This window comes from Megascapheus bottae, chromosome 7 (assembly GCF_031878675.1).
Source record: "Megascapheus bottae isolate mThoBot1 chromosome 7, mThoBot2.hap1, whole genome shotgun sequence".
Taxonomy (NCBI): Eukaryota; Metazoa; Chordata; class Mammalia; order Rodentia; family Geomyidae; genus Megascapheus; species Megascapheus bottae.
Window position 1 is genome coordinate 66,106,424 of NC_143515.1, and position 27,453 is coordinate 66,133,876.

A 27,453-nucleotide genomic window follows, 5' to 3' on the forward strand; every position below is an offset into this window, starting at 1 on the left:
ACTAGGCCAACCTCCCGGCCCCTCTAACTTATTCTTTAATCAACCTCCATCTCTTCTAAAAGCTAAATACCTTGTTTTAGACTTCGAGTATTCAACTGGAGTCCACGAAGAAGCATCTGGGAAGAAGCAAAACCCAAAGAGATTGCCAACCTATATACGGTCACTGCCTTGGCCTGGAAGCGGGATGGTTCACGACTTTGTGCTGTATGTTACTAGCAATTCCTGTCTGGATTGGTAACAAAGTCCTGCCAATCCCAAATCACTCTCCTATGGCACTAGAAAATCTTCTCTTTCTTTCCTATTGCAACCTTAAAATCAGGTGGCAAAGGAAAGAAAGGGAGGTTGACACTCTATTGGAAGTCCAAAGGAAGGGATTGTATATGCAGAGATGATTTCTCCCTTCCTAATCCAACTGTATGAGATGCTCTGAGTCCTAGGATTGCCACACTTTTTCTTCTGAACTTCCATTTATTATTGCCATTGTGTAGAGTTTTAAGGATGTCTCTACATAACCTCCCCGTGCCAGTGTTATTTTTCTCTTCAAGGGCACACTCTGTGGTGGAGTGGAACAGTTTGACTGCTGCCTCCGAAGAAGCATTTATAAGAACAAGTTTGAGTTGACATACGTGGGACCTAGCCAGGTGAGCAGCTGAGAGCCTGCTTCCCTGAGATCCTGCATGGCTCACTCATCTTTATAACACTGTTCTGTCTACGGTCTCAGCTATAGTGTCAAATCCAACCTTCATTTCTTGGGCAGAGCTGTTTAGGGGAATGGAATGTGTTACAGAAATTCCATGGCAACTTTCCCATTACAGTTCTTCCTTCTGTTATAAGAAACTTTAAGTAACATGTTTAAGTAGTATAGATGGAGGTTACCTCTTACATCTTAGTGGTTTAAATCCTACTGCCATCCATTATCCACTGAGGATGTTTGATAAATAGGATTCCAAGTGAACTCTATTGTTTTAGGACATCTGAACTTACTGTGCAAGCTAATAACTTAATTCCTGAGCCCACTTTTCTCTTTTTTCTATTTTTCTCCTTATTTTCTTCCACTTTTTATTCACTTGTTCTTTTTTTCTTTTCTAGTCATGGATCTTGAACTCTCAGGGCTTATGCACTGTTCTTGGACACTTTTTGCTCAAGGCTAGTGCTCTGCCACTTGAGCCACAGCACCACTTCTGGCTTTTTCTGAGTATGTGGTACCAAGGAATTAAACCCAGGGCTTTGTGCGTGCTAGATGAGCACTCTACCACGAGGCTATGTTCCTTGTTCTTTAATTTTTTTTATTCTCTTCAGAAACATCTGTCCTCTATCATGTTAGCACTATGAGGAACAGATATAACAAAGATATTTATATTATAGACATGTCCCTTAAAGTGATTACCAGTAGTAAAAGACATAAATAGATTTAAAAAAATAATAACAGAGCTGGGCACAGTGGCTTCCGCCTGTAATCCTATCTACCCAGGAGACTGAGATCTTAGGATCGCAGTTCAAAGCCAGCCCAGGCACTAAAGTCCATGAGACCCTTATCTCCCATTAACCAACAGAAAGCCAGAAGTGGTGCTGTGGCTCAAGGAGTAAGGCAGTAGCCTTGAGTTGAATTGCTAAGGGACAGTACCCAGGCCTAGAGTTCAAGTCCCACGACTGAAATCATCATCATCATCATCATTATCATCATCATCATAACTACAGAGGCTGAGTATTAGGTCATTGGTTAAGTACTTACCCCATATTTGCTTGTCCTTTAACACTGAAAACAAAAAAAGAAAAAAAGAAAAGAAAATCTAGCCAGGTGCCAAGAGCTTAAGCCTATAATCCTAGCTACTCCAGAAGCTGAGGTCTAAGTATCTCAGCTCAACACCAGTTCAGGCAGACAAATACAAGACGCTTTTATCTCCAGATAACCAGCAAACAGCAGAGGCATGGTAGAGCACCAGCCATGAGCAAAATTGCTGATTGGGAGTACAAGGCCCTGAGTTTAAGTCTTGCCCCTGACTCTTATATTGGCAAATTAAGTAATTAAGTAAAAGGGAGGAGAAAAATGGAAGGAAGTCCAGCTTGGCACAGAAGTTTGTAGATCTCAGCACTTGGCAGGATGAGGATCATAAGTTTGATACTGCCCAAGTCTACATAGTGAGTTCCAAGCCAGCCTGTGCTATATATAGCAAGACTATCAATAAAATAAAACAAAACAGTGAGCTTGACATAGTGCCTTGCATCTTTAACCTATCTAAGACTGCAGTTCTAGGCCAGCCTCAGGTAAAAAAGTTCAAGAGAACCCATTTCAACAGAAAAGGTTGAACACATAGCATTTAACTGTCATGTAAGGTACATAGGAAGCATAAATAGAAGCAAAGTCCAGAACAGTGTGGGTCAAAATGAGACCCTATCTAAAAATGACCAAAGCAAAAAGGGCTGGAGCTATGGCTCACGTGGTAGAGCACCTGCCTAGCAAGCATAAGCCTCTTCAGTTCAAACCCCCAATATATCAAAAGAAACAATAGTGGTAGTATTTAACTCCCATTTCCTACATAGGTAAGAGAAACTCCTCTCTCTCTTTCTCTTTCTCTCTCTCTCTCTGTGTCTCTCTCTGTCTCTCTCTCTCTCTCTGTCTCTCTGTCTCTCTCTCTCTCTCTCTCTCTCTCTCTCTCTCTCTCTCTCTCTCTCTCTCTCTCTCTCTCTCTCTCTCTCTCTCTCTTTCTCTCTCTTGCCAGTCCTGGGACTTGAACTCAGGGCCTAGGGCTTTGGTACTGTCCTTGGACTTTCTCAAGGTTAGTGCCTTACCATTTTAGCCACAGCACCACTTCTGGCTTTTTTTTCTGTGTATGTGGTACCAAGGAATCAAACCCAGGGCTTCATGCATGCTAGGCAAGCACTCTATCACTAGGCCATAGTCCCAGCCTCAAAATTGTATCTATCTTCTCCATTCCTCCCTCCTGTTTCACTAGGATAAATCTTTTATTCTGAGACTTAAAAAAAGACGTAATAAAAACAAATAATATAAAGAGCTATGGAAACAGTGAATATTTGGCTTTATCCAATAGAACTTTCAGATTCATATATTAAGAGCAGCAAAAGAGAATACGTGAATGTATTTTATTAATAGTAAAGTCCCCTATAATGTAAGGTGTATCACCATTTTCAGCAGTATCCTATAACAAACGAATAAACAAGGTATTAGCTGTGTTTACCACGATGGAGACTGGCAGAAGGCACAGCATATTCATTACTCCTTTAAGCTGTGGAAGCCTAAAGTAGTCATATTTTTCCTTACCAAGGTAATTGTGAAGAACCTGTCCTCAGGAACCCGAGTAGTGCTCAAGTCACACTATGGCTATGAGGTAGAAGAGGTGAAGATCCTGGGAAAGGAACGTTACCTGGTGGCTCACACATCAGATACACTGCTGTTGGGAGACCTGAACACCAATCGCCTTAGTGAGGTAAGAACCAAGAATAGAAGATTGGGGAATGGGGTATATTGGCTTGCTACTACTAATGGGGACTCAAAATCCCCAGGCATAAAACCTTCACAGGAAGCCCTAACATTCTGGGGTTGAAAACCTGCTTCCAGGCCAGGAGCAAAGCCTAGTGATAGAGTGCTTCCCTAGCATACAGGAAGCCTGGGTTCCTCGGTACCACATACTTAAAAAAAGCCAGAAGAGGCACTGTGGCTCAAGTGGTAGAGTGCTAACCTTGAACAAAAAGTGTCAGTGCTCAGGCCCTGAGTTCAAGATCCTGGACTGGCAAAAGAAAAGAAAAGAACCTAGTTCCAAGGATTGAGAAATTTAGAATCCCAGAGTATGAATCTCCATAGTTGGACTATTTTTATGTCATCTCCCAGAAATGCAAGGATCAAGGCAAAAATCTGACAAAATGCCTCTTTGATGCACCATAATATTGATCTCCCTAGGCCAGGAGTTTGGCCTAGTGGTAGAGTACTTGCTGAACATGCACGAAGACCCAGGTTTGATTCCTCAGTATCACATACATAGAAAAAGCCAGAAATGGTGCTGTGGCTCAAGTGGCAGAATGCTAGCCTTGAGGGAAAAGCTTGAGGACAGTGCTCAGGTCCTGAGTTCAAGCCCCAGGCCTGGCAAAAAAAAAAAAAATTATCTCCCTGTCTTTCAGTTGATATTCTCACAAGCCTTTTCTTGGATAACTATTCCTTTTCCCTTTTTTTTAATTCTTTTTTTTTCCTTCTCTATACAGATAGCCTGGCAAGGATCTGGTGGCAATGAGAAATATTTCTTTGAAAATGAGAATGTGAGTAGAACTTGGGTCATGGTCACCATCTTGATGAGCCCCTTTCTGTAACTTAAGGAAGGCAAAGCCAGGCACTGGTAGTTGACACCTGTAATCCTAGCCACTCAGAAGGCTGAGATCTGAGGATCACGATTCAAAGCCAGGCCTCACAGGAAAGTCTGACACTCTTATCTCCAATTAACAACCAGAAAACCAGAAGTAGTGCTGTTGCTCAAAGAGTTAGCCTTGAGTGCAAAAGACTCAGGGAAAGTACCGAGGCCCTGAGTTCAAATCCTACAACTGACAAAAAAAAAGGAGGCAAATGGCAAGGGATGAAAGATAGCACATGAAGAAGGGGAGGGTGGGACAGGAAAACAGAATAAGAAGAAAAGTGGGAATCACCTTGATGTACAGCACCCCTCCCCCCACTGCTTTTCTCCTTACCCCTTTTCCATTCTTCCCTAGGTGTGCATGATCTTCAATGCCGGAGAGCTAACCCTGGTGGAATATGGGAGTAATGACACCTTGGGTTCTGTACGCACTGAATTCATGAACCCTCACCTCATCAGGTAACCAACCGCACATGGTTCTCTGAATCTTGAAAATCCAAAAAGATTGCTTCTGGATTTCTTCTTTTTCTTTTTTTCTTTTTTTTTTTTTTTTTGGTAGGTCATGAGGCTTGAACTCTGGGTTTGGGCGCTGTCCCTGAGCTCTTCGGCTTAAGGCTACCAACCCTATGCCTTGAGCCACAGCACCACTTCCCATTTTGTGGTAGTTAATTGAAGATAAGAGTCTCATGGTCTTTAGTGCCCGGGCTAGCTTTGAACCATGATCCTCAGATCTCATATCTCAGCCTCCTGAATAGCTAGGATTACAGGCATGAGCCACCACATCCAGCATGCTTCTGGATTTCTAAATCTTGTGTCCCCGGGCTAATCTAAAAATTTCATTCCGGCCGGGAGTTTGGCCTAGTGGTTAAAGTGCTTGCCTAGCATGCATGAAGACCCGGGTTCGATTCCTTGGTACCACATACATAGAAAAAAGCTGGAAATGGTGCTGAGGCTCAAGTGGTAGAGCCTTGAGAAAGTCCAAGGACAGTGCTCAGGCCCTGAGCTCAAGCCCAGGACTGGCAAAAAAAAAAAAAAATTTCATTCCATGTCATAGGTCAGAGCCCTCAATAACACCTTAAGTTCATTTTGCCTTGCTTACCTCAGCCTTTGTGTTTCAGTGTCCGTATTAATGAGAGGCGCCAGCGAGGAATGGAAGATAATAAGAAATTGGCTTACCTTGTTGATATTAAAACTATTGCTGTAGGTAAGACTTACAGTTTTAATAACAAAATACATTTACATCACAGGATTATGTTCAGTAGGGAATCAAAGAATCTGAGAGATACCAGGTGAATATATTTATCCCCACTGTTACAATGGATGTATGAAATATTTAAGCATATATGAGTATACCCATACCTAGACATTGAGGTCTGGATATATAGATATATATTACATAGATCTGTCCAGATAATTATGCTCACTTAGGGCTAGTGAATTGAGAATAGTAGAAAAGAATCTTTAGCATATTTATGAATTTTCCTGTTTAGATTTTATAGACTCATACTCTTTAGAACAGAGACATTTTTTGGATAAAGTTTGTCTTTAGTAGTGTGTTTGCACTTACCAATTTTACTTCCCATATTAATTTTTTATCATGAAATATTTCAAACAGAATAGTGCATTGTTCTCTAAAAAATCTAGGGATTAATAACACGGCTATAAGAATGGGGCTCTACAGTCAACCATGCATTATATATTAATATCCAATATACAATGGTTATGCTTTATTTGCTAACTAACTGTGTGATCTTTCCAAAGTTATTTTTCTTTCTTTCTTTCTTTCTTTTTTTTTTTGTTTGTTTGATTGTGTGGCTTGAACTCTGGGCCTGGGTACTACTATTCCTGAGCTTGTCAGCTCAAGGCTAGACTCTACTACTTGAGCCACAGTGCCACTTATGGTTTTCTGGTGGTTAACTGGAGTTAAGAGTCTTACAGACTTCCATGCCCTTGACTGGCTTTGAACCTCAATCCTCAGATCTCAGCTTCCTGAGTAGCTAGGATTACAGGCTTGAGTCACTGAACCTGGCTGTTAACATTTCTATCCCTCAATTTCCTTATCCACCTTAGGGGAACAGAAATAGCACTTTCATTATATGACAAGTATGTAGGCTAGTGCCTCATACATGGTTAGCATAATTAATAAATATTGGCTATTAATAATAATGATACTCATTTCTTTGAAAGTCTAACATTTTGTTATGATCACTGTGGATCCTTTACTTCTCTTATTGATGACATGCAAAATGTTGGTTATCTGCTATTAAAGTAATTCCATTCTCTAAGGCTTATTACTTAGAGTAGAATTTGCTGAATCATGAAAGAAGTATTTCTTCACTTTTACTAAATATTCCCAAATTACTGTCCAAAGGGGTTGTGTCAGTTTGCACTACCTCAGCAGTTAAGAGTTCCCATTATTCAATATTCTTTCCAATATGTGAAATAACTGACTTCATGATTTGGCTTACTGATGTATATGGAATGATACGTTATTCTATTCTATTTGATTTATATATTGAACATTTGGATTTCTTCCTCTGCACATTACCAGTCCCTATTCCTTTCCCATTTTAAAATCAAGCTGCGTGTTATTATTGATAAAAGTTCTCTACATATGCCTTTGATATTTGCATTGCAGATAAATATGTGCCTCAGCCTGTGGCTTTTTCTTCTTTAGGCATCATTAATGTTCAAAAATACTTTTAATGTTGTCTATTTTATCACTTCAAAAATGATTTGTGATTTTGAGGTCTTATTTAAGAAAGTCTTCCTTATTCCCTCCTTAGCATTTTTAAAAATTTTGTTTCCCACCTGGAATTTATTTTTATATATAATGTAGATAGAGATTTAATTATATTTTCCATATGTTTAACTTTTTATAAAGTCAATTCTTCACCCATCAATTTTTAATGCCATCTCTCATAAATCAAGTTTACACACCACACACACACACACACACACACACACACACACACACACACACACACACACATACACACATGCATGCCCGCACGTCTATTTTTAAAGTATTTTTACATTACATAGCTGGGCATGGTGGCATATGTTTGTAATCCTAGCTTCTGTGGAGGCGAGGATTAAGAGAATTGCAATTTGAGGCCAGCCTCAACCAATAAAAGCTGGGCATGGTAGCATGCACCTATCATCCCAGCTAAACAGGAAAAGTGATTAGGGAAATGGCAGTCCAGGTCAACCTGGGCATAACCTTGAGACCCTTTGGGAAAATAAAAGCAGAAAGAGCTGGAAACATGATTCAAAAGTAAAGCACTTACAGCCAGGAGTTTGGCCTAGTGGCAGAGTGCTTGCCTAGCATGCACAAAGACCCAGGTTCCATTCCTCAGTACCACATACAAAGAAAAAAGCCAGAAGTGATTCTGAGGCTCAAGTGGTAGAGCTCTAGCCTTGAGAAAGCCCAAGGACAGTGCTCAGGCTCTGAGCTCAAGCCCAGGACTGGCAAAAAAAAAAAAGAATAAAGCACAAGTATAGGCCCTGAGTTCTAAAACCCTGCACCACTAGTTTATATTATGTGAATATGATATTTCACATGAGATAAAATTTAGAAAATGGAGGTAAAATATAAGTATCTGTAATAAAAGTCTGAAATTCTAGTGACAATAATGAACCATGAGACTTTAGTCAAGATCATTCAGTCTGTCAGTCACATTTTCAATGTTTGTAAAGAATTCTGTTAAATTTGGGGGGCCATGAACATCATAGCCCCTTTGTCAGATTATGTTACATGTATATAGACACATACAACTTTGTGTAGTCTCAGAGTTCACAGGGGTGAGATCCTTGCAGCTCTGGAATTCTATGATTCTACTATAGTTAGACATGAAAACATGGCTTGATCACTTTGCTTTTTTTTTTTTTTTTTGCCAATCCTGGGGCCTGAATTCAGGGCCTGAGCTCTGTTCTTGGGTTTTTTTCTGAAGGCTAGTGCTCTACCACTTGAGCCACATTACCACTTCCAGCTTTATTTTTTAATGTATGTAGTACCAAGGAAATGAACCCAGGTCTTTGTGCACTCTACCACCCCGGCCCCCACTTTGCTTTTTAATTAAAAAAAAAAAATTCAGTTAAGTGATGGTGACTCAGACCTGTAATCCTAGCTACTCAGGAGGCTGAGACCTGAAAACGAAGGTTCAAAGCCAACCTGGGCACAGAAATCCACGAGACTTTTTTTGTTGTTGTTTTTTTCTGTTGAGACTTTTTTTTCATGTATTTTTTATTGTAATTAATAGGAGGGTTCTGTTGAGACTTTTATCTCCAATTAGCCACTAGAAACCTGGAAGTGGTGCTGTGGCTCAAGTGGTAGAGTGCCAGTCTTGAGCTGAAGAACTCAGGAACAGAGCCCAGGCCCAGAGTTCAAGCCCCATGACAAGAAAGGAAGGAAGGAAGGAAGGAAGGAAGGAAGGAAGGAAGGAAGGAAGGAAGGAAGGAAGGAAGGAAGGAAAAGAAAGAAAGTTGTTTTGTTTGTGGGCCTTCCTCATTCCCTCTCCTCTCCCTTCAGTGCTCTCATACCATAGGCACTCAAGTGTTCAGGTAACTCTTTGGAAGAAATATGATCATCAGTTCATTTTATTTATCAGTTTTCTCTCACTGGCATGCAGCAACAGGCTTATCTTTAATGTGCTAATGCTTTTAAGAGGATTTCATGAGCAGTAAAAGCCATTTTCTCAGAACTTCTCAGAGGCAAATGCAAATTAGAGAGGAATCACATTCCTCTCTGTAAAGTCTAGACTTTAGTGTACTACATGGTTAAACAAACCACCTACAATTCTAGTTAAGACCCAGTTTCCTTATACACCCTAGCTGACTTGGTCTATATTTCATTCCCTATGGACACACTCTGGACTGATACTTTTTTTTTCTTTTTTGTGGGTCATGGGGCTTGCACTCGGCCTGGACATTGTCCCTGAGCTCTTCAGCCCAAGGTTATCACCCTACCCTTGAGCCAAGCCCCACTTCCCATTTTCTAGAGGTTAATTGAAGATACATCTCAGGTCTTTTTGTGCCTAGGCTGGCTTTGAACCTTGATCCTCAGATCTCAGCTTCCTGAGTATAGGATTACAGGTGTGAGCTACCATGCCGGCTCTGATACAACATTTTTAAAGCCCAACAATGATTGTAAGATCAAATTTCTCTTGTGTTCTCTTCTTTCTAGTGGATCTGATTGGTGGCTACAACATTGGTACCATCAGCCATGAGAGCCGTGTGGATTGGTTGGAACTTAATGAGACTGGGCACAAGCTACTCTTCAGGGACCGGAAACTTCGTGTGAGGAGAGTTTCAAGCCTTAAGCCCTGCCTAATCCATAGACGGTGTGAGACAAACTGTTTCCAGGGATTAGGAGTGTCAAAGTGGGCATAATTGCTTGGTTCTATATCTCATTTGATGTAGTAAAAGTATATAAGAATCAGTGTTCTCTGAATCTAGTATCACAACCTGTCCTAGGATGGTAACAAAGCAAGAGGAGAGTTTGAAAGTTGGTTTCTCTTTTATTGTCAAGTCCGTGTCCTCCTACAACATCCTTGCTCTGCTGTCCTTCTCGTGCATAGCTGACATTTGCCCAGAGCTGTTGCTCCTTAGTGACAGTTACCTGATGGCATTGAAATTGTCTTGAATTCCTTTATTGATTCTCAATATGGTGTTGCCAAAGATTTTAACTTTAGAGTCAAAGAGAAAGTCTGTTGATGGCTCACAGTAAAGGCTTTATCACAAATTTCCTGAACATCTAATTTGTCTAGGAGCCTTATGTAGTAATCCAAGTTGGTAACCCAGGCCCAGAGATATTCTAAAAATGAAAATCTGACCTTCATTTAACTTCAGCTGCTGCATTGTGTATCTTTGCCAAGATCAGCATACAAACTAGCTATTAACTTTAAGGTTTGCAGGTGAATAAGCCTTAAAATTCATCATGTACCTGATTGCTAGGAAATGGTCAAAATCATTAGGTACTCCTCCCCCAACTTCCTTCTCATTGTGCTCTCTGCTTCTTTCTTCAGTTACATCTATACGACATTGAAAACTGCTCCAAGACAATGATCCTCAACTTCTGCTCCTATGTGCAGTGGGTTCCCGGAAGTGATGTGCTGGTAGCCCAGAACCGAAACAGCTTATGTGTGTGGTACAACATTGAGGCACCTGAAAGGGTCACCATGTCCTCTATCCGGGTATGTTAACACCATGGGACCACAGATAGGACGCCAAGCAAATTAGAGCCTTGAGGAACCTGAAGGTTGTTTGGTTTTCTCTTCCTCCCATATTCTCTTTATTGAAGTTGGCAAGTAAAGCTTTAAATGCCTTTCCTATGGTGAACTAAACTCCAGAATCATCTTTATTCAGATTTTTGGAGTATGAGTCACCATTCTAGTGGTCCTAGGATTTCATTAGTCATATGCAGAATTATCTATATGCTGGAAGATTTGTCCTTGGTAGGAGGGGAGATTCCATGGCATATTTACTGTTAGCCACTCAGAATTCCTTTCTTTCTCAGATAGCAGATTACATTTCTCTGTAATGCCCCACCACAAACCCACTCAGTAATCTAAAATCTGGGAGGAGTATGTAAGGTCACAGAAAGGCTCAATCCTGGCTCTAGACTAGACCAGTATCCATATAAAGAAAGACTTGATGCTTTCTTTTTGTCCTTTGCTTTTTTCTGTTTTTCTTTTTGGTTGGTTCTGGGGTTTGAACTCTGGGCCTGGGCCTGTCCCTGAGCTCTTCAGCTCTAGGCTACCGCCCTACCCCTTGAGCCACAACACCACTTCTGCTTTTCTGCTCTTCAGTTTGGAGATAAGAGTCTCATGGACTTTAGTGCCTGGGCTGGCTTTGAACTGTGATCCTTAAATCTCAACCTCCTGAGTAGCTAGGATTACAGGCAGGAGCCACCACGCCTGGCCAATACTGAGGCTTGAACTCAGGGACAAAGCACTGTCCTTGGGCTTTCTCAAGACTAGAGCTCTACTACTTGAGCCAGACTACCATTTCTGGCTTTTTCTGCACCACTTGCAGCTTTTTCTGTTTATCTGGTACTGAGGAATTGAAACCTGGTCTTTCTGCATTCTAGGCAAGCACTTTACCACTAGGCCAAATTCCCAGCCCCTCCCTGAGCTTCTTTTGCTTAAATCTAACACTATGACACTTGAGCCATAGCTAGCTTAGGCCAGGAGCATGGCCTAGTGGTAGAGTGCTTGCCTAGCATGCATGAAGCCCTGGGTTCGATTCCCTGGTATCACATACACAGAAAAAACTGCAAATGTGCTGTGGTTCAAGTGGTAAAGAGCTAGCCTTGAGGAAGCCCAAGGACTCAGGCTCTGAGTTCAAGCCCCGGACTGGCAAAAAAAAAAAAAAAGAATGCCTAGCTTGCTAGGCGCCCATGGCTCTTATCTCCAGTTAACCACCAGAAAACCAGAAGTGGCCCTGTGTCTCAGATGGTACAGTGTTAGCCTTGAGCTGAATAGCTTAGGGACAACACCCAGGCCCAGATTTCAAGCCCCATGACTGACCAAAAAAAAAGAAAAAGAATACCTAGCCTGTCTGGGAATGTGGCTTAGTGGTAAAGTGCTTGCCTAGCATGCATGAAGCCCTAGGTTCAATTCCTCAGTACCACATAAACAGAAAAAGCTGGATGTAACACTATGGTTCAGGTTGTAGAGTGCTAGCCTTTAACAAAAAGAAGCTCAGGGACAGTGCCTAGGCCCTGAGTTCAAGCCCCAGGACTGGCAAAAAAAAAGAAAGAGAAAAAAAGAATGCCTAGCCTATAGTAGTGCTAGAAGAAATGCATTCCACACTTTGACAGTATACTTCCAAGCACTGTTACTGCTATAGTTGTGAGCATACTTCAACCATAGAACATTGCCACAGATGAATTATTTTTACTTGCTTTAGAGAACCAAGACTTAGGGAAACAGGCCCACTGTAAAAAACCCTCAGTCTATGAGTGATAGGGTCAGGTAAAGGCAAGGTCTCTTCTGCACTGATTTGGTGGCAACACTAATTTGGAATTTGGGTGGGGTGTGGACTGACTTTTACAGGGTGATGTTGTCGGTCTGGAGCGGGGTGGGGGAAAGACTGAAGTGATGGTGACAGAAGGTGTGACTACCGTTGCCTACACACTGGATGAGGGCCTCATTGAGTTTGGAACAGCCATTGATGATGGCAACTATACCCGGTGAGAAGCTGCTAATAACTGTTGCAGGGGTGGGTGAGTCTGGGTCGGAGAGAGATGCCCCTGGGTGGCTTGTAAACTCGCTGTATGTACTCATGGTCAGGTGGTCCAGGGAGATAGGATGACAAAAGTGGCTCCTCCCTTTCTCCTTGCCCAGCACCAGTATTCCTTTGCATCTTCCAGACCCTGTCCTTATTCCTTATGCATTCCTTTCCTTCCTCTCCAGGGCAACAGCCTTCTTGGAGACCCTGGAAATGACCCCAGAAACAGAGGCAATGTGGAAAACCTTGAGTAAATTGGCTCTAGAGGCACGCCAGCTCCACATTGCTGAAAGGTGAGGCAGACTTATAGAAGTAAGGTGAGAGGCAGCTAGGAAGGCTGGCCTGTGAGGGACTCTCCTATGGGCTGCCCCTATTCAGTGTTTAGGTACTGCTTCCTTTCCACCTGCCCAAAGTGTGAAAGCCATAGTGCATGTATTCCAAACGCCCTCCATCATAAATCACAAGGGTCTTTTACTAATTTTGTTTCCATTTCTAGCAACTAAGTACCCCTTAACAGGTAATACCCACTCCCTTGGTTTTGTACATAGATGTGTGCATTCCAGATTGTGGTCCAAGATTCCAGATTTCTTAAGTTCAAACCCTAATTCCACTTCCCAACTTATGTAACCTCAGAGATGTTGTTTACCTATTTCAAATCTGGGTTTTGATTTTCTCTGTGTAAAGTAACAATAGTAGTGTTTACTTCATGGGATAGAAAAGAAGAATGGCAGTAGTGGAGGTAGCAAAGAACAAGTGAGAGAATCTGTACAGAGAGCAGGATTGTAAGTTCCCCACATATAGACCAGAGCAAGTCCTAATGACTCTGTCTTCAAACCATATCCCCCACACTCCTGTCTGCCTACTAGTGCAGACCACTGCCAGCTCCCATTCATCCTGCAATCCATCCATCCCATGGCAGACAAGGTAAGCTTTTCATTTTTGTGCTCCAGACCTTCCAATGGCTCACTGCAAATACTTGGCCTCTTTATCATCCCAAATTCCTACATACCCATTAGTCTCAGCCACACTGGCATCCTTCTTGTGTGGGCCTTTGCACTAGCATTTCCTCCATCTGGAATGACTTTTCCCTACTTTACCATGACTGGCTCTTTCTTGTAGTCAGGTCTTAGCTCAAACGTTAGGTACTCAGAAAGGTCTTCTCTGCTACCAACTTAAATGGTCCCCTTGTCACTAAGGACAGTGCCACCATGGTTAATCTTACTTTACATTCTATCCAGTTACTTTTGTTAACTTATATTTGTCTCTGCTAGTATGATAGTTCCCTGAGAGCAACACCCTCTTTCGTATTCCCATTTGGCCCTCCAGTGAGAGGAACAATGCCTGGCACAGTAATAAATGTTCAATGTATACTTGCTGAACCAGTCATTTAATGCTGGTCCTGTAGTAATGTTACTGTCGCTGTCATTATCTCCATGCTATAGGTGCTTTTCTGCTTTGGGCCATGTAGCCAAAGCTCGATTCCTGCATGAGACCAATGAGATTGCAGATCAGGTGTCCAGGGAATATGCAAGTATTATCGTCTTGACTCATTCAGTCTCCTAAGCTAAAATTTCTCTTAGTATCACTTCCATGTTTCCTAGTTTTCCATTCATTCTAGTGTCTTCTACCCTGCCCACCCCTCCTGTACCTTCAAGTTGGAACATTTTTTTTTACTTGCTTGTGAAATTCCAGGCCTCTGTACCCCATGAAAGTCTTTAGCTTCTCAAGTCTATTAGCCTCTAGTCCTTATGGCCTTCTTGTCTCAATCCAGAATAACCATGTCCTTTCTGCCTTGCAGGGTGGAGAAGGAACAGACTTCTATCAGGTCCGGGCACGTCTAGCCATGCTGGAGAAGAACTACAAACTAGCTGAAATGATCTTCCTGGAACAGGTAGTAGAGAAGGCAGGGTAAAAGAGGGAATCTGAATAGAAGGAAGGGAAACTCAGAGGAAGAAGAGTACTGGTCACCTAGGCTTCCAAAAGTTTAGAGAACTTTTGGAGAGGTTTGAGGAGCAAATTTCACTCCTTCCTTAATTTCCGTATCCTGTATTAGTCTTTATTAGGCAAACTTCCTCCTTTGGGCTTCAGTTACTTTTTTTTTTTTTTTTTGCCAGTCTTGGATTTAAGCTCAGGGCCTGAGAATGTCCTTAGATTTTTTTCAAGGCTAGAACTCTACCACTTGAACCTCAGCACTACTTCCAGCTTTTTTTTTTTTTCCCTATGTATGTGGTACCAAGGAATTGAACCTGAGACTCCGTGCAAGCTAGGCAAGCTCTCTACCAATAAGCCAAACCCCTGGCCCCCATTTTTTTTAAATTAACAATCCCCTCTGCTCCACAGTTTATCTTGGCAATTCTTATAAATCTGGGTTTCATAGGGTCCCAAACTTATACAGTCTGAGGAGCCTTCTTTAAGAATTGCCCTTCAAGCCGGGCATGGTGGCTCACACCTGTAATCCTAGCTACTCAGGAGGCTGAGATCTGAGGATCAAGGTTCAAAGTCAATCTGGGCACAAAAGGATCTGAGACTCTTATCTCCACTTAACCTCTAGAAAACTGTGAGGCTTGGCTTAAGGGTAGGGGGGTAGCCTTGAGCTGAATAGCTCTGGGACTGCGTCCAGGCTGAGTTCAACCCCCATGACCCACAAAAAAAAAGAACAGAAAGAAGAAGAATTGCCCTTCCGGAACAGCACCCAGCCCCAGAGTTCAAACCCCATGACCAACAAGGAAAAAGAAAAAGGAGGAGGAGGAGGAGAAGAGGAGGAAGAAGAGGAAGAAAGAATTGCCTTGGAAAACAATCATACAGATAGATAGATAGATAGATAGATAGATGCCCTGAAGCTTAAACTTTTTAAAAATTCATGTAAACCACTTCTGGGGGTCAGTGGTAGAGCATTTGCTTAACATGTGCAAGGCCCTGGGTTCAATACCCAGGCAGTGCAGAGGAGAAAGAGAATGATTGGTCTACCTCTTTTTGTGCAGTAAGTAAAGGATGAGGCTTCTGGTCATCGTCTTAGCATCTTCACCATGCTGAGCGGGCTTACTGACTTCTCTGTCTTCCTTCCCTCTGGCTTTCCTAGAATGCTGTGGAGGAGGCCATGGACATGTACCAGGAGCTGCACCGTTGGGATGAGTGTATTGCTGTGGCTGAAGCAAAGGTACTGCTTCTGTCTTCTCCACACTTGTCCAGAATTGAATTTCCCCAAGAGGTTTCTACATCTTCTTATCAAGGAACTAGAATAAGGCTGGGACGTAACTGGTGAGGAGTTAGGATGACTTGGGAGGATCCACTGTTACTGAGGGATTGGAGAGGCAAGTAAACAGAAGGGCAAGAAGGAGAAATATGTGTCCTGGCTCTTTCCCTGTGGGTCCAGGGACATCCATCCCTAGAGAAGCTACGCCGGGATTACTACCAGTGGTTGATGGACACCCAGCAAGAGGAGCGAGCAGGTGAACTACAGGAGAGCCAAGGAGATGGGCTGGCAGCCATCAGCCTCTACCTCAAAGCTGGGCTCCCTGCCAAAGCTGCACGGCTGGTGCTGACCCGAGAGGAATTGCTAGCCAACACAGAGCTAGTAGAGCACATTACCACAGCCCTCATCAAGGGGGAACTGTACGAAAGGGTATGGCTAACTTTTCCTAACTCTCATTTCCAGGGCTTCATACACCTCTCCCAACCACCTCTAGATGAGTCTGAGTGTATACCCCTCCCTGTCTTCCAGAATTCCTTCTTTTTTGAGGATCGATGTTTGATTCTCTGTGTTGTAGGTGTTTCATTGTAGTAATATGTGTTAACAGGCAGGTGATCTCTTTGAGAAGATTCGAAATCCACAGCGGGCCCTTGAATGCTATTGTAAAGGCAACGCATTCATGAAAGGTACTAGCTGCCCACAAGCCATTTTTTTTTCCCCTGTGGTATACTCTTGCTCATCCAGCCCTCCCCCCTCCCCTGAACCCCTTTTGGGGTATGTATTTAGGTTGGCTGACTTTAGTTGTTCTCTATTCCTCCACTTCTCATCCATTCTCCACGCTTCATTTTCCTATCCTATTATCCTGAGTCCCATCCCTGGAATTCTGAGCCACGTACCTTCTCTGCCTGGCAGCGGTGGAGTTAGCTCGAATGGCCTTCCCAGTGGAAGTGGTGAAACTAGAGGAGGCCTGGGGGGACCACTTGGTGCAGCAGAAGCAACTTGATGCAGCCATCAATCACTATATTGAAGCCAGGTATAGTGGCATGGAAGTATAATGAAGATTTGGGTATGATAGGAGAGGTGGAGTCAAGAGGACACCATAGCTTAAAACAGGGGTAGAAAATATCTGGCCTATGGTCATAGAAAGCCTGAGAAATCATTTAAGATGTGACAGCATATATGCTTCTTGTCTGCTGCCTGTGGTTATCTCTCTGTGCTGATAATTTTGCATAGCTCAAGAATGTTATAAATGTGCTCTTGGTAGAAAAAATTCCCCAGCCCTAGTCTAAAGAGGAGATCTCAAAATCTAGATTGGAGCGTGTATAAGGGATCTCGTTAGTTCCATTCATCTTCCTCCTTCCCCATCCATGCCAGGTGCTCCATTAAAGCAATTGAAGCTGCCCTGGGTGCCCGCCAATGGAAGAAGGCAATTTATATATTAGATCTACAGGACCGGAACACTGCGTCCAAATACTACCCTCGTGTGGCCCAACACTATGCGTCTCTGCAGGAGTATGAGGTGAGCAAGAACCTTCTCTGCAGCATGAGACAGTGCAGTTCAGAACAGCAAGGAGAGGGCCCAGGACAGGAAGTGGAGGAATATCAGAACAGCCAGTTCACCAAATTCTCTCTGGGGTCCAGACAGCATCATCACTAGGAATGGAAAGAGCAGTTTACTTCCCCAGTTCATCCAGTATGACATAGGCACCACTTCACTCTAGAGATAGAAAAGTGATGGCTACATATTTTCTTGTGCCAGCTCAGAAATAATTCCAGCACAGCTGAGAGAGGAGTTGTCTCGCATTGCAGAAATATGAGGCCCTTTAGATTTTCACTGTATTGTCTTCATTCTGCAGTATGAGGGTTTGAATTCAGGACCTTGTGATAGCTAGGCAGGCACTCTACCCTTACGCCATACTCCACACACCCTTTTTTGCTTTTCATTATTTTTTGGATAGGGTCTTTGTCTGGGACTAGCCTCAAACTCTGATCCTCCTACCTAGTCCTTTTACATAGCTGGGATTACGGGGCTAGTATATGTATATATTTTTATTGTAATTAATAGAAGGGTTACATTATATTCACCAGATAGACGGTACATTACTTAACAATCATTGCTACCCCTTCTCATGTTCCTCATCTTCCTCCCTCCACCCCTTCCCCTCATCTTGTTTTCCCCCCTTCCCTGTCCTATTTCAAATAAATGTATATACAGTATATCAGATAACAAAGTAAGATACTGTAACAATATGAGATAACCAAGGGACAACAAAAGAGATGAGAAATAACAGTACATTAAGAACAGCAGTCATGGGCTAGTCTTTTTTCTAAACAGCAAAAGGTACAATTCACTCATACTCATCTTTACTTCTCTATTATTCATGCTCTCTAATGTCCCAACTCTGGTTTATTTCTTCTTCCTCTGTGTTAGTTTAACTTCTGCTCTGACCTTTTGCATCTTTTATCAACTACAGATTGCTGAGGAGCTCTATACTAAAGGAGACCGGACTAAAGATGCTATAGACATGTATACCCAGGCTGGCAGATGGGAACAAGCTCACAAGGTAGAGCTTATCATTCTGGAAATCAGATGGGCTTGGGGGATGGCAGTCTAAACTAGTTTTCCAAGTACCTGGTCGCTTTCTACCTTTGCTCTTGCCCTATACTCCAGTTCAATGGGGAAAGAAAGAGTAAGATAATGGAATGCATCTCCCCAAGCACAAGGCCTCACAGAAAATAATTCTGTTACTTATAAGGTTGGCTTTCTGTACACCAAGGAATGTTAATGACCAATCTTCCATGATAGTTGAAAGAGTTCAAAGTTCCCAAGCAAGCACGTTGCTTCAGAAATTGGCACTTAATGCTTGCCTAGCATGCACAAAGACCTAGGTTCAATTCCTCAGTACCACATACCTAGAAAAAGCCAGAAATGGTGCTGTGGCTCAAGTGGTAGAGCTCTAGCCTTGAGAAAGCCCAAGGACAGTGCTCAGGCTCTGAGTTCAAGCCCTGGACTGGGAAAAAATGAATTAACATGTTAGCCAGGTACAGTGGCTCATGCCTGTAATCCTAGCTACTCAGGAGTCTGAGATCTAAGGATTGTGGTTCAAAGTCAGCCCGGGCACTAAAGTTCATGAGACTCCAATTATTATCTCCAATTAACAACCAGAAAACTGAAAGTGGCGTTATAGCTCAAAGGGTAGGGCAGTAGCCTTGAGCTGAAGAGCTCAGGGACAGTACCCCGGCCTAGAGTTCAAGTCCCATTATCAACCAAAAAAGAAAGAAAGAGAGAGAAAAGAAATTGGCACTTACGGCCACTTGGACTCTGTGTATCCGCACAGCTGGCAATGAAGTGCATGCGACCAGAAGATGTGTCAGTGCTGTATATCACCCAAGCACAGGAAATGGAGAAGCAGGGCAAGTATCGTGAGGCTGAAAGGTAAGTGTGGCCACACAGGAGGTGTGGAGGGAGGTGAAGCATCAGAGATAGAAGGAGGAGGAATGGGGTCTACGAATGTGTGACCTCTGCCTAGAAGTAGAGGCAGCAGGGATGTCTCCAACCCCTAGGCTATATGTAACAGTGGAAGAGCCTGATCTTGCCATCACCATGTTCAAAAAGCACAAGCTGTATGATGACATGATCCGCCTGGTAGGGAAGCACCACCCAGATCTACTCAGCGACACACACCTCCATCTAGGCAAGGTGAGCACTTCTCCCATCTCTACCCATCTCTCCACGGACCAGGCTCCATCTCCCACTTCATCCAGACTCACCTTCCTGTAGGAGCTGGAGGCCGAAGGCCGACTACAGGAGGCTGAGTATCACTACCTTGAGGCCCAGGAATGGAAAGCAACCGTGAACATGTACCGGTCCAGTGGACTTTGGGAAGAGGCCTACCGAGTAAGGAGTCCAGGCCATATACTATGAGTACATGTCTTCCTCTTCTTTGCTTCAAGTGACTAATTCACAATTGGCCATAGCATCTTTGAAAGTAAGAAAGGCGACCAGAGTCTGCTTTGTCACACCCATATACCCAAGTTTTACTTATAACTTTAAGAATTTGTGGACATCCTAAGGCTGATCATTGGCCCTTAAGCACTCCAGCCTAAGTTAGAAGACCTGAAACTTCCCTCTTCTATTGATTTAGAATAGCTGTCTGATCCTTCTCAGAGATGAGGTCAGGCGTTCTGAGATGTGAAGGGAGAAATTGTCAGTAAGGGTTGTTGAATGATTGCTTTACAGGTGGCCAAGGCTCATGGAGGAGCTAACGCCCACAAACACGTGGCCTACTTGTGGGCAAAGAGTCTGGGAGGAAAAGCTGCGGTCAGGCTGCTTAACAAGCTGGGACTCCTGGAAGCTGCTATTGATCATGCTGCAGACAACTGGTAAGGCCTGAAGCCTCTTTTCCACCGGCCCTATCCCAGGCAGAGCCCTTACATAAAGAAAGAAAACTGATGAATAACTGAAAATATTCCTAAAAGCTGAGACAAGAGTGAAGAAATAGGGTATGGGAAGATCCTTGAAAGGATACCCATGAAGCAGCAGGAGTAAAGTAGTAACTGTTCCTATCTGTGAGGGACCCAAACAGTGTTTCAGCATTGGCTGTTTTAAGGAGGATAGAGAGAGAACAGCTTGTAAAGCTAGGGCTACATAATGCCAGCAACTTACCACTAGGTAATAGCAATGTGATTCTGTTAAATATGAAGTCAGTATTTCTTTTTTGCCAGTCTTAGGCCTGGGCTCAGGGCCTGAGCACTGTCCTTGGGTTTTTCTCAAGGTTAGAGCTCTCCTACTTGAGCCACAGAGCTACTTCTGCTTTTTTTCTATGTATGTGATACCAAGGAATTGAACTTGAGTCTTCATGCATGCTGGGCAACCACTCTACTACTAGGCCAAACTCCCAGCCCAAGTCAGTGTTTCTTAAATGCCACAAAGGCATTTGGAGAGATCATCCTCTGCTAATGTGACTTATGCTGGGGAGGAAGTTGGAGTCCCCCTGCTGATCTTGGGGAAAGTACAGGCTTGTCCCACCATCTCTGGGTCGACCATGACAGTGAGATGAGCATCCTAGGACTGCCTGTCTGTCTTCCTTTGTATCACTGTCACTTCCTGTTACCATTACATCATTTATTTATTTATTTATTTATTTGTTTATTTATTTATTTATTTATTTATTGTTAGTACTGGGGCTTGAACTTAAGGCGTGGGTGCTGTCTCTGAACTCTTTTGCTCAAGGCTCGCACCCTACCACTTTGACCCACAGTGTCACTTCTGGCTTTCTGGTAGTTAATTGGAAATAAGTGTGTCATAGACTTTCCTGCCTAGGCTGGCTTGGAACCGTGATCCTCAGATTTCAGTAGTTAGGATTACAGGCATGAACCACCAGTGCCTGACTCTTTAAATCTTTTTTTTTTTTTTTTTTTTTTTTGCCAGTCCTGGGCTTGAGCTCAGGGCCTGAGCCTGTCCTTGGACTTTCTCAAGGCCAGCACTCTACCACTTGAGCCTCAGCACCACTTCCAGCTTTTTGCTTTGTTTGTGGGGTACCGAGGAATCGAACCCGGGTCTTCGTGCATGCTAGGCAAGCACTCTACCACTAGGCCAAACTCCCGGCCCCTCTTTAAATCATTTTTAAATCCCATTTTCTTCCTCAGTTCTTGTCCTCACTGTTTTTTTTCTTGTCTTCTGCAATTATTAAGTAGGCACTGTTTATCTTCCATTCCAGCTCCTTTGAGTTTGCTTTTGAACTCTCTCGGCTGGCCCTCAAGCACAAAACCCCTGAGATTCATCTTAGATACGCCATGTACCTAGAGGATGAGGTATGGATGTGGTTCAGACTCTTCTCTTCTGTCCTCTAGCCACTGTGTCCAGGTCTCCAAACTCCCATCTCCTGGCTGGTTGGGATGCCAGCCTCCCTCTCGGCAAGTGTTGCTGCTTTACTCTCTCTCTAGGGTAAATTTGAAGAGGCCGAAGCTGAATTCATCAGAGCCGGTAAACCTAAGGAAGCAGTCCTCATGTGAGTTACCACATAAGTCCCTATCCTGGCCTCTCAACCACAGCCCCTCCCCCCCACCCATCTTGTATAATTATCTTTGCCCTCCTTTAAACATAGTACCAGTAAGTCTGATATCTTGTCAGTGACATGGCTGTCTCCCATGTTGAGACCTCAGTCCTATACTTAGTGTTTCTTTTGCCCCCACGTGGGACAGGTTTGTTCACAACCAGGATTGGGAGGCAGCTCAGCGTGTGGCTGAGGCCCATGACCCTGACAGTGTTGCTGAGGTACTTATAGGACAGGCCCGTGGGGCCTTGGAGGAGAAGGACTTTCAGAAAGCAGAAGGGCTGCTTCTCCGGGCCCAGAGACCAGGCCTGGCTCTCAATTATTATAAGGTAAGTCACTGTATTCGAGGACTTGAGGGGATAATAAGATGGAATAGAAGGCCACATAGAGGGCCATATCAACCCCTACTGAGAAAAGTTGGGGAGGGAAAAGGACAGGCAAAAAGAAGAACAAGAAAAGTACAAGGACCCAGGAAGTCAGTGGACCCTGTGTGGCAGAGGGAAGCGTCCATGCTTCCCCTCTGCCTTCATGATACCTGGACATCTGAGCAGGAAGCTGGGCTGTGGAGTGATGCTCTGCGGATCTGCAAGGACTATGTGCCTGGCCAGCTGGAGGCCCTGCAGGAAGAGTATGAGCGGGAAGCTACCAAGAAAGGGGGCAGGTATGAAGGCAGAAATCCTGGCAATGCCGCCAGGATGTACACAGGGAGGCCATAGTGCCCCTTCCTGATCCTGGTCATTCTCCTTTCCACAGAGGTGTGGAGGGACTCGTGGAGCAAGCTCGACAGTGGGAGCAGGCTGGAGAATATAGCCGTGCAGTAGACTGCTACCTCAAAGTGCGAGACTCAGGAAGCAGCAGCCTGATGGAGAAGTGCTGGATGAAGGTGAAGTCCCCAGACCCTTCCCAGTGCTCCTTCCCCTGCGTCCAGTCACGCCCAGCCTGCCTTCACAGGCATTCATCTTTATCCTCCTGGGCCTTGTTTTCAGTCAGGTAACAGGTATCTTTTAAGTGTCTGCTATTCGCTAGAGGCTGAGATGTTAGGATCATGGTTTGAAGCCAGTCGGGGAAGAAAAGACCAGGAGCCTTCTATTCCAGTGAACCACCAAAAAGCTAGAAATGATGCTGTGGCTTAAAGTGGGAGAGCACTTTCCTTGAGCACAAAAAGCTAGGGACAGTGCTCAAGTCCTGAGTTCAAGCCCCAGGACCTGCAAATTTTTCTTTATAAAAGGGGGGGGGGGGGCGGGAGTTTGGCCTAGTGGTTAAAGTGCTTGCCCAGCATGCATGAAGACCCGTGTTCGATTCCTCGGTACCACATACATAGAAAAAAGCCAGAAATGGTGCTGAGGCTCAAGTGGTAGAGCTCTAGCCTTGAGAAAGTCCAAGGACAGTGCTCAGGCCCTGAGCTCAAGCCCAGGACTGGAAAAAAAAAAAAAAAAAAAGGGGGGGGGGGGCACAGTGGCTCACACCTATAATCTTAGCTACTCAAGAGGCTGAAATCTGAGGATCAAGATTCAAAGCCAACAAACCAGTCCAGGCACTAAAGAACCTGAGACTCTTATCTCCAATTAATCACTAGAAAATGGAAAGTGGGGCTGTGGCTCCAGGGATAGGGTGATAGCCTTTAGACAGCACCCAGGCCAGGAGTTCAAGTCCCACGACCCACCAAAAAAAAAAAAAGTATGTGTGGGGGCACGGGGGTAGTGTAAGATGGGAACAACCAAAAGTTAGGAGAAGCTAGAGCAATAGAGCACAATTCAATTAATATTATATCTAAATAAAGACTAAAGTGAGCAAAGTGAGCCAGGCGTGGTGGCTCATGCCTGTAATCCTAGCTACTTTGGAGGCTGAGATCTGAGGATCAAGATTCAAAGCCAGTGGGTCACTAAAAAACTGAGACTTTTTATCTCCAATTAGTCACTAGAAAAATAGGAAGTGGGGCTGTGGCTCATGGGCTAGAGTGGTAGCTTTGAGCTGAAGAACTCAGGGACAGTGCTCAGGCCTAGGGATAGGGCCGTAGCCTTGAGCTGAAGAGCTCCAAGGCCAGCACCCAGGCCCCAGTAGTTCAAGCCCCATGACCCACCAAAAAACAAAAACTAAAGCATATCATTTAAAGCAGTAAAAGGAGAGGATCTCTTGGGACTGGAAGACTCCAGGCTCTGTGAGGAAGGAGGGAGGTCTTAGACAGAGCTAGGACAACTCCAAACCAATGGCTACATGGAAGCCATGGCAAGAGCATGGTCTCCTCCTCCTCCTCCTCTTCTTTTTCCTCTAGTTAAGAGCTCCTAAAAAGAAACCAGATTATGATAGACCAGTGTGTTTCACTAAAACAAATGGTATTAGAGAAAAAGAGCAGAGAGAAAGAATATGAATAAATACCCACACATGTATGCAGAATAACTGATTGGTTTACACAATTACAGAGTGGCCAAGTCCTCAGATCTGTAAGGTGATTAGCACATGAGAGCCCCAGGAGAGCTGTTAGTATAGTTCCTTTTTGAAGGCTACAGGCTCAAGACCCAGGAAATTTCAGTGTTTCAGTTCCAATCTGAAGTCAGGAAAAAACATGTCCCAGTTCAAAGGCATTCAGGAAGGAAGAGTTGTGTTACTTTGGGCAAAGCCAACTGTTTTTTTTTTTCTATTCATATGATTGGATGAAGCCTGTCCACATTTTCATTAACGTTATTAACATTATACAGAAAACTGGACTATGTTAACCTCGACCAAAAAACATTGTCACAAAAATACCTGAAGTAGCATTGGATCAAATATCTGTGTATCATGTGTCCAAATCAAAATGACACACAAAATTAACCATCACACACATAATTACATTTTAATATCTCTGCAAATGGATATGCATGTATAGTTTAAATGAAGTACCTCAGCTACAGTGAAATATGGCATTGAGAGTCTTGAAGAGGTGAGAATGACTGGTCCTCTAAATTCAGTTGGTACAATTATGACCCTGTAAGATGTCCCTTAGGTTGCTGAAATCGTCTCAGTGAAGAGATTAGAACAAAGGAAATAGAAAGCGATATTGTGAGAGTCTCACAGTTTGTGTGTGCTCGTGCATGTGTATGTATGTGTTCTAGTCCTAGAGCTTGACTCACAGCCTGGGCACTGACTCTCAGCCTTTATGCTCAAGGCTAGTTCACTACTACTTGAGCCACCATTCAACTTCTGGCTTTTTTGGTGCTTAATTGGAGATACGAGTCTGATGGACTTTCCCGTCCAGGTTGGCTTCAAACCACAATCCTAAAATCTCAGTATCCTGAGTAGCTAGGATTATAGGCACAAACCATTAGCACCCAGAAATTCTCAAAATTATAATCAGAAAACATGTATTATGTAGCTTATGTAATTTATATAAGCTACTTATTTACTGTGTTCTGCACATGACTGTACCTTCTCCAATTAGTAAGAGGATAACTTCCTGAATGAGGAGTGCATGGGAGTATGCTTTATGCTTTGCAGGGTTTGGTAAGCCAAGAAAAAGCAAAGGGTATTAGCTAGATATTAGCTAAATCTGGTGAGATGAAAATTAAAATCCAGTAGGGATATCAACATAGAAAGAGAAATAGATTGTTCTTTTTTTTTTTGCAGGGGGGCAGTCCTGGTCCTTGAACTCAGGGCTTGAGCACTGTCCTTGGGCTTTCTCAAGGCCAGAGTTCTACCATTTGAGCCACCGCACCATTTCCAGCTTGTTCTTTTTTTTTTTTTTTTTTTTATCAGTCCTAGGCTTAAACTCAGAGCCTAAGCACTGTCCCTGGGCTTTCTCAAGGCTTGAGCTCTACCACTTTGAGCCACAGCACCATTTCCAGTTTTTTCTATGCATCTGGTACTGAGGAATTGAATCCTGGTCTTTGTGCATGGTAGTCACTCTACTGCTAGGCCAAACTCCCGGCCCCTAGATTGTTCTTATAGAGTGCTTGTGTCTGTAGAATGACTGAGTTTTGAGGGGAGTTGCCAAAATATATAAACCAATGCAGTCTGCTAGAAAAAATGCAAACCACAAATATATGTACCTGTATAATTTGAATGTTCTAGTAGCCATGTTATAAAAGACAGGGAGGGAGCTGGGTGCAGTGGCTCATGCCTGTACTCCTAGCTACTCAGGAGGCTGAGATCTGGGGATGGGGACTCTAAGCAGCCTGGCACTAAAGAATGTGAGACTGTTATCGCTAATTAACCACTAGAAAATGGGAAGTGGGGCTGTGTCTCAAGGGGTAGGACAGTAGCCTTGAGCTGAAGAGCTCAGGGACAGTGCACAGGCCCAGAGTTCAAGCCCCACGACTGACAAAAAATAAAAAGATGGAGAGGTAGAGAGAGGCGGGAGGGAGGGAGAGAGAGAAAGGGGGAGTGAGAGAGGGGGAAAGAGGGAGAGAGAGAGGGAGAAACAGAACACACACAGGAAGGAGGATCAAAAGCTCAAGTTCAGTCTAGGCTACATAGTGAATTTGAGGCCAACCTGGGCTAAGTGAGAAAATCCTGTCTCAAATAACTGGGTACTGATGGCTCACGCCTATAATCCTAACTACTCAGGAGGCTGAGATCTGAGAATCTTGGTTCAGAGCCAGCCCTGCAGGAAAATCCATAAGAATTTTCAAGTAAGTACCAGAGAACCAGAACTAGCACTCTGGCTCCAGTGGTAGAGCACTAGCCTTGAGCAAAAAGAGAATAAAGAAATGGAAGTTTAGTCCAGAATTCCCTGAACTCCTCTTTCACAAGTTCTTCCTCTGTACTATGCTACTAAGATTTTATTTGTTACAAAGAACTTGAGAAACCAGTTTCTCACCATTTAGTGGCTGGACCAAATGCAGTGACTTTGGGCAGCAAAAACACTATCTTAAAGAGTCACAGTGCGCTGAGGCCAACTAAAAGCTGTGAGGGACTACCTGCCAGGCTTACACTGGGAGGGTGCAAGGGGAAGGAGACTATGACTGAGGAGTGTTTGTTTCTCCTGCCCATTCCCATCTTCTGCTCACCAAACCACTCAGGCAGCTGAACTCTCCATCAAGTTTCTGCCTCCCCAGCGCAGTCTGGAAGTGGTTCGAGCTGTAGGACCCCAGCTGATTGGAATTGGAAAGCACAATGCAGTAAGTAAGGTGCTGGGAAAAGAAAGGCTCCCACAGACATGGGTGGAATGGTGACACCACATTCAGATGTGTAAGGGTGGGTCTCTAGGTAGGTGTAACAACGTTCCAGGCAAACAGGAGAGTTTACTAAAGGAAAGGCCAAGGCGTTTACATGTTGATATCTCACTCTCAGGCTGCAGAGCTTTATCTGAACCTGGACCTTGTCAAGGAAGCAATTGATGCTTTCATTGAGGGTGAAGAGTGGAACAAGGCCAAGCGTGTGGCTAAGGAGTTAGATCCCCGGTAAGCTTATGACCCCTTCTCACTAGGAAATTCTTTCTCTCTCTCTCTTCCTTTTTTTTTGGGGGGGGGGGACTCATGGGGCTTGGACTCTGGGCCTGGGCGCCATCCCTGAGCACTTTAGCTCAGAGCTACTGTCCTACCTCTTGAGCCACAGCACCACTTCCAGTTTTCTGGTGGTTAATTGGAGATAAGAGTCTCAAGAACTTTAGTGCCTGGGTTGGCTTTGAACCATGATCCTC

The 27,453-nt window shown here is 43.8% G+C and overlaps 1 protein-coding gene across 2 annotated transcripts in view; it reads left to right on the forward strand.

The window, feature by feature from the left end:
- Ift172 (intraflagellar transport 172) overlaps window positions 1-27,453 on the forward strand; it is a 43,335-nt gene that overhangs the window by 9,703 nt on the left and 6,179 nt on the right. The window contains exons 9-37 of one of the 2 annotated variants that reach the window (XM_090337263.1): window positions 81-204; window positions 546-641; window positions 3,285-3,446; window positions 4,216-4,269; window positions 4,714-4,817; window positions 5,477-5,562; window positions 9,544-9,656; window positions 10,385-10,552; window positions 12,416-12,552; window positions 12,776-12,883; window positions 14,033-14,117; window positions 14,389-14,481; window positions 15,670-15,747; window positions 15,964-16,212; window positions 16,388-16,466; window positions 16,693-16,813; window positions 17,155-17,299; window positions 18,255-18,344; window positions 19,119-19,216; window positions 19,345-19,480; window positions 19,562-19,678; window positions 20,021-20,163; window positions 21,501-21,594; window positions 21,727-21,791; window positions 21,985-22,165; window positions 22,388-22,497; window positions 22,590-22,719; window positions 26,834-26,932; window positions 27,105-27,214. In XM_090337263.1, the coding sequence (XP_090193389.1) occupies window positions 81-204; window positions 546-641; window positions 3,285-3,446; window positions 4,216-4,269; window positions 4,714-4,817; window positions 5,477-5,562; window positions 9,544-9,656; window positions 10,385-10,552; window positions 12,416-12,552; window positions 12,776-12,883; window positions 14,033-14,117; window positions 14,389-14,481; window positions 15,670-15,747; window positions 15,964-16,212; window positions 16,388-16,466; window positions 16,693-16,813; window positions 17,155-17,299; window positions 18,255-18,344; window positions 19,119-19,216; window positions 19,345-19,480; window positions 19,562-19,678; window positions 20,021-20,163; window positions 21,501-21,594; window positions 21,727-21,791; window positions 21,985-22,165; window positions 22,388-22,497; window positions 22,590-22,719; window positions 26,834-26,932; window positions 27,105-27,214 (3,375 nt within the window). The remainder of the gene's footprint in view (window positions 1-80; window positions 205-545; window positions 642-3,284; window positions 3,447-4,215; window positions 4,270-4,713; window positions 4,818-5,476; window positions 5,563-9,543; window positions 9,657-10,384; window positions 10,553-12,415; window positions 12,553-12,775; window positions 12,884-14,032; window positions 14,118-14,388; window positions 14,482-15,669; window positions 15,748-15,963; window positions 16,213-16,387; window positions 16,467-16,692; window positions 16,814-17,154; window positions 17,300-18,254; window positions 18,345-19,118; window positions 19,217-19,344; window positions 19,481-19,561; window positions 19,679-20,020; window positions 20,164-21,500; window positions 21,595-21,726; window positions 21,792-21,984; window positions 22,166-22,387; window positions 22,498-22,589; window positions 22,720-26,833; window positions 26,933-27,104; window positions 27,215-27,453) is intronic. The other variant, XM_090337264.1, reaches the window with a different exon arrangement.